This window comes from Echinops telfairi, unplaced genomic scaffold, assembly GCF_000313985.2.
Source record: "Echinops telfairi isolate 266 unplaced genomic scaffold, ASM31398v2 ScPeMD7_5592;HRSCAF=6446, whole genome shotgun sequence".
NCBI lineage: Eukaryota > Metazoa > Chordata > Mammalia > Afrosoricida > Tenrecidae > Echinops > Echinops telfairi.
In genome coordinates, this window is record NW_022109491.1 from 54,557,039 (window position 1) to 54,567,383 (window position 10,345).

Here is a 10,345-nt window from a genome sequence, read left to right on the forward strand (position 1 = left end):
GGCCTTTCAAAGGTAATGATAGATAGATAGATAGATAGATAGATAGATAGATAGATAGATAGATAGATAGATGATAGATATACATATATATATAGATATATATTACTTAAGAATACGCTGTCTGTATCATTTTTAAGGTGTTACTCCTTCTAATTTTCATCTAATGCAAGCTACATTACATTTAAAATAAATTCCATTCTCTGTTACTCATAGGTTCTGAAGGGTTAGGCATGTTTCACAACGAGCTTCCCTGATGAGAAAAATTATCCAAAGATGATTATTGTACCGCACGCGCACTTTTCCTCTCTCTCTGTGACATCATCTGAAAGCCTGAGAAGACCAAAGAGTATTTTCACACAAACACATCTTCCTTTGCCTCCATGGGGCCAGCAAAGCTTTGTCTGAAGGTTGATGTCAGTTTTTTTTTAATTTTAAATCAATCTGCTGGTGAATACTGTTTTCATTAAAAATTCTATTATATTTACAAATCGATCAGCATGAATGTAAGATTAATTCATATGTTCATTTCTGATGACAACTCTAACCCGCTGAAATCTTCATAAGCCCAAATTTTGAAAAGGGATAAGACAGCGAGTTAGCTAAATATCCCCAAATAAACACACATAAATCAATGATATGAATAAATATGTTTCAGATCAGTGAAAGACTGAGACTGCTATTGATAATACAGTCAGACCTGTGCATGCCAGAACCCCGGGTAAAGCAGAAACCTGTCAGAGAAGAAGAATGCAAATGTTTTCCACTAAAGCAAGTGCTTCAGAAGTGTCAGATCACACCCCGACAAAGACCGAAAACATGCATGGCCCAGAAAAACAAACCAGTCTTGTCCAGCTGCAGCTCCCATACATTCCACTACGTTCCCATCTCTCTCACTAATTTGGCCCATGATATGGACCATATTCTTGCCTGGTCCCAGACTTGTCCAAGAAGAACAATGACCAAATGTCTAGAGGCTTCCATTTTTATTATTGCCCTGCAAACTGGAGCCTGCTTCCCAATGTTCAGGTGGAAATGAAGAGGAAGAGTTTGAAGAAATATTAAGTTCAAGGAATCCCTTAAACCCCCAAGAGATGTTATTCAAACTGCTATTTTGACAGCCAACTCCTTATGGAAAGAACTATGGAGAAAATCAGGTCTCTAAGCTAACGAGGCCTACTGATCCGAAATGTGTCTTAACTCCTAACCCCTCTATTTTTCCAGAGAAGCTAGTTCCCAAAAGTCCTCTATATGACTTTTGAAAACAGTAAAGTCATCTTTCAACTATGAACTGGTTATGAAACCATTTGCTATGAAATGGAAAAAACAAACAACAACAACAAAAACCCTCTCTTCTTATCCTTGCTCAGAAAGCAGACACCTTGAGAAATTCAGACTTTTAAAAAGATGTGTAGGAAAAACATGGGGAAAAAAGTACAATTGGACCTGGATTTCTTATTTATGAATTCATCAGAAATCATATTTTACCAAATTGTAGCCACATGGGTGCTTAAGCTACAATAGCTTTGCAGTGAAAACATCTATATATGTATAACACATATGCATACAAATACATGATTGATACATGCATGTGTGTGTCTGTGTAGACGTGTGGACAGAACGAGTTGAAATTATGCATAAATCATTATGTGTACTATCTCTTTTTAGACCAAAATAACCTTTTAAGGTAGGTAATAACTACCCCCCTTATATAGAGAATTAAAGATATTGCCTAAGACCTTGTTGAGAAAACATGCCTGGACCAGGGTTATTAGACTTCGGTTCACAGACCATGTAGTTTGTAGCACATCACTTGTGCACACACACACGAGTGAACAATGTCTTATTTCTCAGAGATCTCTGTCTCTACCACTTGCCTTAAATATCCGGAGTGTTTCACCCTCTTAATGTGGCCACATGCCCTGAACCACCAGGAACTCCGTGCTCACTTTAATTTGAAATTGCATCCATAACCTAATCAATTCTTGGTTTTCTAAAATTAGTAGGATTATAGCATCTAAATGGAATTGATGGTATTACTTATTTATTATCAGCAATCTATTACCCAGAACGAAAACCCATCAACCTGCTCCTGAGAGCACAAAGTGACCTCAAATAACGTAAGGGTAATGCCATAGCCTCCCCCTCAGTTGTGACTTTCAACCTAAGAGAACAAATATGCTATTCATATTAATTATGAATTTTTAAAAACTGTCCCCAGGAAAGATGCCAGTGGTGCTATTTCTAGTAGACACAAGAAGGAAGCTTTTAGGTCAAATCATAAATATGTCTTTGTTCTATTTTCCCACCTGTGTTGCCTCCTGGTACCACGGCATCTCAAGTCACTGTCTCTCGAATTCATATCGGATTGTGTTTCAACCCAGATTTGTTCAATCCCATTCCACAGAAGAAGATGAAAATATTTGTGAGATTGTTATTTGGTGCCAGCATCCAAAGGGGCTAATATGTGGAGGAAAAGGGTGACAATAAAACCTGGGGGAAAAAAATGTCTCTTTTCTGAATAGACAATGGAGTCTGTGATTCTCTGGTGAGGGGCCAGCTGAGTCACTGTCTGCATTCCTCGCTGTAGACCACGCTGCTTTTGTCGGTAGGTGCCAATCGGCTGCTTTTGGGTCATAAGGATCCCATGTGACAGAGAAGAACTGCCCCATGGAGTCTGCTAGACTGTAATCCATGTTAGACATTAAACACACCCAGGCTTCATTTCTGACACTTCCAAAAAAGAAATTATCGTGAAGTAGGAAGAAGAGGAACCACCTAATTCCCCAAGTTTCCTGGAGGAGAGGAAATTGGCAATAAGAAGATATGGAATAAAGCTCACTATGAGAAAAGTACTATGGTGCAAACCAAAAGAGACCTAGGTCAGTGTGGAAGGGCACTGCTCTACCTCGTGGGGCTTCGGTGACCTGATATGTACAATGTGGATCACAATTGTCTCCACCTCCTGCAGCAGGTATGAAGATTAAGACTTTGCTGGTAAGGTGCAGAGCTCAGGGTACATGGTAATAAGTACGTGGTAAGCATGGCTATCCCACAACGAATAACCATATGGGCACAAAACCGAAGAACCGGCAGCTAAGAGAGAGCATGGCTGGCTCTCCCTAAATGTCACCTGGTTACATCAGAGTCGGTCAAAGTCCATGTGATGCCTTTGCATTAAGAGCACTTGATGCCCCTTCCTTTGGTCATGTGTGGTCTCAGGCTAGGGTTCACGGCTTGGGAGGGGACTGTGGATTGGATTTCACCCCTGCCCCGCCCTCACCCCTTCTGCAAGGGATCCTTGTGCAGGACTGGTTATAATTATCTTTATGGCCCATGAAACAAGCTGGTTAGACTCTTTTAAAAGGGGAAAGAAAGAGAGAGAGAGAGAGAGAGAAAAGCAAGAAAGCAAGAGAAGGAAAGTTTTGTTTTTAAAGGAAGAAGAAAGGAAAAAACACTGGTTCTACAAAACACCCATGATTCAGGTGAGGAAGAGTCACACAGAGGACTCGCCTTTCATCCTATCTCTGGAGGCCAGAGGAACCCTGGCATACTCCTCCACAGCCCCATGGGATTTTTATTTTTTCCATTTAAGTTTTTGGCTCCTCCACCCTCGAAGTGTATGTGCCAGAGCCTGCCGCCACTGCCCCATTTGTTCATGTTCTCTTGAACCACCGTTCACTGGGCAGACACTTGGCCGTTCCCAGGTGAGCGCCCAGTGGTTGGTATGCATAGGGAAACCAGAGCATGTAGAACAGCACAGGCTTTCTGAGAGGTCTTTTCTTTCTCATGAACTTGGTAGTCTGAACAAGTTAACTCCTAAGTAACGGATCAACAGCTATGCTGGAAGACAACCACAGCCAGCTGACTCCAAACAGAGAAACAAGGAGGGCAGAGTGCGCTCTTCTGTATTCCTCTTACTTTGGCTCTAGTTGTCCGGAGGTGCTCATGGCGCTGAGTAAGTACCTCGATGAAAAGTAGCATGCTTTCTCGGACTGAAATGCTGCAAAGGGAACTTATCTGATGGGGAAAGGCATGTGTCTAGGGTGCATCTCTGAAACCATAGACACCTGCCACCTCCCATGGTGTGCTGAACAGAGACACAATACTTCAATACCTTGTGTACATCTGTCATCACCCACCAGCACCTCCATCAGAGCAGCGTCGCACCATTGAATAACCCACACAGAAATTACTGTGAACCCGCAACAAATCTAGATCAAGGACAACATAAGATAACCCAGGAAATGCATGGCCAATAGCAAGGAAAGGTTGGAAACAATCTCAGTCATTAGTTCATTGACGCAACAGTTATTTCCTGAATGCTTCCCCGACGCCAATCACAAGGACAGAGTGTGGAGTAAGACAGAGAAGGGGCCTCAACTCAAAGAATGTAGTCTAGCCGAGAAAGACAGGCCGTACTAAACTTGACAAATGAACGGAAAACTTTCAGATGGTGAAAACTGTCTGGAATTGGGAAAAGGCTAGGATTATACACTATTGTTTATGTAGAGATGGTGGTGGAGGGGTCATTTTGAACTGTGTGTCCAGAAAGCCTTCCGTGAACCCCAGCTGAACTGAGGCTGAAATGCAAAGCAGCAGGCATCATGGGAAGATCTGGGATGGGGGATTCCTGACAGGGAGGAGCATGGGAACCCAGTCCTATTGAGAACTGAATGTTGTGTGATTGCAAAGCAGTAATGGTCAGGGTGTCTCTGACATGGTGGGTGAAGGTGGATGAAGCGATGTGGAGAACAGTAATTCAAACGGTGCTAGCAAATGTCAGGCCTTGAAGGGCAGCTTGGAGTCAGGCATTCCTCTTCTTTTAGGCACCATTCTCTTGCCCTGACCAGTAGAGGTTCTATCAGCATGGGCAATTAGGTCCTCAATGCTTTACATGAGATGAGTGAAGCACTGCATCCTAAATCTTGATGGCCTCCTAGGTCCCTCCAAATATCAAAACCACCTTATTCTCTGCTGTTCCGTAGCAATCTCATATTTAAACAGACCTCAGCGTTTGCACATCTCTCAGACCTTTCATGCTTATTCATCCTAGAAAAACAGCAGCGTTCTATCACAAAGCTTACAGTCTAGACACAGGACTGAGGGACGGGTGCAGCCTCTGATACGCACTTACCAGATAATTCCAAAGAAATCATTCACTTCCCTAGTAGGCAGCTTATGGGGAGAATCCGTGATAGCATGAGTACATTCAGCAGTCTCACAAAGAGAGAAACATCTTCTTTCATATCTCCTCCCCTCCCCACCTCCCCTCCCACAGCCTGCTCCTCAGGCTGCTGCAGTTCAACCCTCCAAAAATCTCACCTCCCTCATCCAGGCTCAAGGAAAGACACATCACCCATTTGCTAACGGGCACACTTCCCTTTCCAGTATTAGTTATCTTACACTCACAAGACTGGCCTTCTCAGCTAGTCAGGTCTTTTGGGAGTAAAATCTACCCCTCCTGTCTTTCCACACCCAACACCCAACTCCAAACCAAGCTTCCTGGCCTCGAGTCAATCCTGATTCAGAGCAACCCCATCAGACAGGGTAAAACTGGTCCTGTGGGTTTCTGAGGCTGCAAATTTATCTGGGCGCTGAAAAGCCCATCTTTCTCCAGAGGAGTTGGTGGTGGGTTGGAACGCCTGGCCTTGTGGCTAGCAGCCCCGCATGCTACCCACTGTTCCACCAGGGCACCTGACACTCTCATCACGCGAAGCCTGGAGCACAGTGCGCAATGGGTACTGAACAGATGAAAATAAAGCAGTATCACTCTATCTCCTATCATCTGTTATCTATCATTTTGTTGTAGACTGTAACTATGGTTAACAAGCAAGAGTGCAGGGAGTGGTTCTAATTGGAAAGGCGTGGCATACCAACAAAGACAAGGGGTGAAGTCCTGAGTCTGGATCCTACATCTGCTTCTTCCTATGTGCAGATTCTAGGGATATTTACACCTCTGGGCCTGAGCTTCCCCATCTGAAAATGTGCACAACTGATCCTATTGTAGGGTGTTGTGAGGATCCAATACTATGTATATGAAGTATTTAATACAATGATTGACTAATAACTGAGAGTACTCTTCTGGCTGTCGCTATTAGTACTACGACTACTTGATAACTTGGCTGCAAACTTTCCACCCTGTAAATTCATGGTCAGATGAGGGAAGTTTACCATATGGTGGTGTCCTAGCTGTAAAATGCAATAATCACAGACCCTACATCAGGGGTTATTATTTGGATTAACTCTGGTTTAAGTATTAATATCATGTGGTTGGGTGAGGGTTAGCTATTATACGAGGGGGGGTCTTAAAAAATTCATGGGGAAAAATGGAATTAGGAGATAATGGAATTTTCCCCTGAACGTTTGAAGCTATTCTGAACCTTTTATTTGTAAACAGTACCTATTTAGGATACTTTCAAATGTACTATGATCACAAAAATATACCTTGGTTAATATTCTTGTCGCACATTCTGTTTTCTGACTTCACTCTTTGAAAATATCCCTATAGAGTATACTTTATCTGCAGGAGAGCAAGAAACCTGGGGGGTTTCAAATTATTTACAGGTGTTTTTAGGTTTCAGTGTCCTGTTAGGCAAAAGGTTTCTGATAAATCCTCTTAAAAAGTTTCCTCACATTTGAATCTGCTGCTGCTGAAACATTTAATCTTTGGGAACAAGTCAAATAGTCTCCAAAAACAAAACTGGTAAGAACAAAGCAGAATAAAAAGAAATCAGAGCAAAAAGTCCTCTGCTGGACACGAAGGAAACTGCAAGCATCTCCACCATCACAGCATGTGGACAGGGTGGTCCTCCCATCAGGGAGACCACCATTGTGGTTAAAAAAAAAAAGATAGATAGACAGATGAATAAGAGACATAATCTCGCTCCAGTCAATAAAAAGGGAAAACAATGAAATGACCAAGAACCATAAGCTTCTAGAGTGTTGCAATCACATCCCTCTCTGGCATCAGATGAAGTGTGAATTTAGCAAATCTCATAAAAACAAAAACATCCTGTAGTTGTTACCTGGGTGTCTGCTTACAAGATGACAAAAAGCCTGACTCTAAAAGTCCACAGGCTTCCATCTAATAAAAGCATCGCTCTTCCTAGTCCCACGGCATCACATCAGAGAAACAAAGCAAAGGTCAGCTGTCTGGTGTCATGGGCATCTGCCTGATGGACCTGATATTCATTCACCTCCTAATCCAAGCTCAAAGCCAATGGTTGGTGCTGGCCATGAGCTAGCCTAACGGACCATGTAGCCCCCATCCATTATGAGAGTTCTCCTCCTGTGAGCAGAAAGACATTCTGTCCTGGAACTGGTCATCCAAAGAGTCATCTTATACCTGAGATGGGCTGGGGGTGATTCCAGAGTCTCCAGGGGAACCCCTGTCCCCTGCCCACCATACATCCTTTCCCCTTCATCCACACCCAAACAACTCTCCTGTGGCTAGAACACACGGGAAAGTGCATGTAAATATGAATGCCTGTAACAAACCAGGAGTGGGACCCACACAGGAAGACAAGAGGAGCCATGGGAAGGAAGACAAAGAAGGGAGAGGCCGGCTGGGACATGATAAGAGTATTTTAAGGAGGAGCTGCTCAAAGCCAGGTCTGTACAGTTTGCTGAATTCTTTCAGCAGAAAGAATTCTAGAGTCTAGAGAGTGATAATTACTATGTGCTCTTGGGGGCTGACTTCTGGAAACTAAATCCTATCCTCTCCAATCCTGTGCCCACCCCCACCCCCCACCCCTATAATGTGGAAGAGACTGCCAGCCAGGCACCCTTCCTCTTTCGCTAAATCTCCACAGAGCTGGCTAACTTTCACCTCCTCCTTGAAAACGTGATCCCATTTGATTCTTTCCAGTCTCCATCACGAGAGGATGGTTCCATTTTATACCTTGCATGCTCCTCCTTGCCAAGGGATAGAGACAAAAGAAGAGCCAGAGAGCCACTAAATGTCATGAACTTCATTGCTTTCTTTAGCAGGTCATCTGTGCTTTTGTTCTTAAGTAGTCAGACATAACTGAGTATTTGGAATTCCCCGGAAATCTCTTTGTAAGCCAGATAGGATCAATACATAGTCATAGTATGTTTAACCTGCATTCACAATAGTTTCCAAAGGGCTCAGTGGAAGGCAGGGATTTGTGCACCAATAGGTACCTAGGAAATCTCTGGGGCCTTGAAGGTTAACTCCCCTATTTTGGTTTGCAGGGCTCCTTTAAATCACACTCTTCCTTGGTGAGTTCTTGACAATTCAGCTGTATCCTTCACCTCAACCCTTTCCTTTCTGTGGGTATTGTCTTAAAATACCATTCTCAAGCAATTTGGTCTGAGAACAACAGTGATCAGGGTCAAAGCTTTAAACACACCAGCAACAGGACAGGCATGTGGCCTGGAAGTTAGTTCAACTTTCCAGTGTGGACAATTTCATTTAAGAGGGAGTACTCAATCAAAGAGAGGCAGGGGAACTCAATCAAAGGCTGCCAGGGGAATCAGTGAATCTGTTTGTACTTAACTTCTTCCTCAGGCTTACTCTCTCAAAATCCTAGAGAAAGACATTTCTCATGCATAGCCATCACCAATTCTGTGTTGTCTTTACGTGAGTGGTACCATGTGTAGACACTGGAACTTGAGTTTGCTTTTCTGTAAGCTGGGTCATGAGGGAGGTAGTATCATTCTACTTTACACAAGACACAGTCACCCCAATTCCACCTCCTCCCCAATTCCGTTAAGCCTTAAACCCAAAAGCCAGTCTGGACCCAACAAAGCAATGAAATCTTAGTTTCTGTTCAATTGATGAGCACTGCACTATTGCTTTAGTGGATAACAGGAATCAAGCACAGGCAACCAGTGTAAATGCTATTTCCCACCAGCAAGGCATTCGCATCTCAGTAACTTCAGCATCAGAAATCCACTTTCAGACAGAAGAAAGTACCATCTCTGCCCACCAGCCCATGGCATCAAAGCCCCTCAGGAGAGCCCAGGCAAGCCAGGTTCAGGACAAAGCAATAGCTGTGCCAGGCCTACAGAGTCCCAGATTGGCAATGCATCCGGGCACAGGCTGAGTGCGGGCACCTGGACCAAGCCGGACCTGTCCTGTGGTGCTCATTCACTTTTGAGAACACTTTCCAGGTGGAACCCAGGCAGACACCCAGCTACCCAAGCCATCAGGCTGGCTGGCACAACAAGCAGGTCAGGGGGCTTCTTCATGCTTAGGGACTCTGCCCTTTCAGTCCCTTGCTCTTAACAAGTTCCCTGAGTCTGTTTGGGGGATGAGTGGTTCCCTTGCGACAGTCATATCCCCAGGGCAAAGCAGCAGCTCCTGCAGGAAGGAGCCTTGAACTCTAAGGAACTGGCGCCCCCTCCTCCAACCTAGAAAGCTCCATCCAGCTCAAGGGCCTATACCCTTGCCCCTCACCATCCCCCTCACCCCCCACACAAGCCATCAATTTACAGACCAGTGGCAGCTCCCTACCTGAGGGTGGCGCTCTCCCCTTGCCGGACCGTCACGTTGTCCATAGCTTTGGGGAAGGTGGCATCGCCGCTGCGCACGGGCACTCCTGTGGGTACAAGGAACAGCAGCCTGAGAGACACGACCACGAGGCACTTCCAGGGCAGGAACAGGTACCCACAGACCCCCATCCTCGACAGACACAACTTCCCAGAACTCGGCCGAGGCTCTGCGCACTCCCCAGCGAGCACAGGAAGTGGGGTGGGGTGGGGTTGGGAGGAGAGGGGGCTGAGCGGAGCGCGGCTGGAGACCACGAGGAGCAGAAGGAGGAGAACACGCCTCCGAGTCGAGTTTTCCTTCCCCAAACCCAGCCTCAGCTCCCCAGCCTTGGCGAGCGAGTTTCCGTGGAGGACATCGGTCCGGCTGGGAAGGCGCCGATCAGCGGGAGCGGATGGCAGGTGCCAAGGTGCGGGCACGTTTTAGGAGCCGGTTCTTCCCATTACGAGTTGAGGCATGGCACTTTGGAGAGTAGTAAGCACTTTGGTACCGAGGGGAGGGGCGGGCTAAATTCCGCCAGCTGCCCAGCGGGGGTCCGGGATTCCTCAGTTCCAAGGAGGGCGGAAAAGCAACACTTTCTTTGTAAGTTTCGGAGGCAGGCTCGCCGCCAGGAGCAGATGGCTTGTGGTCACCAAGAAAGTCCCCGGCGCTGGCACCGCGGGGGAGCGCGCGGAAGAGGGGGCGACGCCAAGCAGAGGCTGTCCGCAATCCGGCCTCGGATCCGGCCGCCGCCGCCTCGGCCACTTCCCGGACACCCGGGCGCATTCGACACCAGGCGAGCGGGTACCGCGGCGACAGCCGACCTGCGCGCGAGTCCCCGCGCTCCTCCTCCTC

General features: G+C 45.8%; 1 protein-coding gene across 2 annotated transcripts in view; it reads right to left on the reverse strand.

Moving 5' to 3' along the window:
* Positions 1 to 10,345, reverse strand: part of NTM (neurotrimin) — a 1,335,738-nt gene that overhangs the window by 584,515 nt on the left and 740,878 nt on the right. The window contains exon 2 of one of the 2 annotated variants that reach the window (XM_004714205.2): positions 9,479 to 9,563. In XM_004714205.2, the coding sequence (XP_004714262.1) occupies positions 9,479 to 9,563 (85 nt within the window). Of the gene's footprint in view, positions 1 to 9,478; positions 10,314 to 10,345 lie in introns of those variants that run through there. The other variant, XM_004714206.2, reaches the window with a different exon arrangement.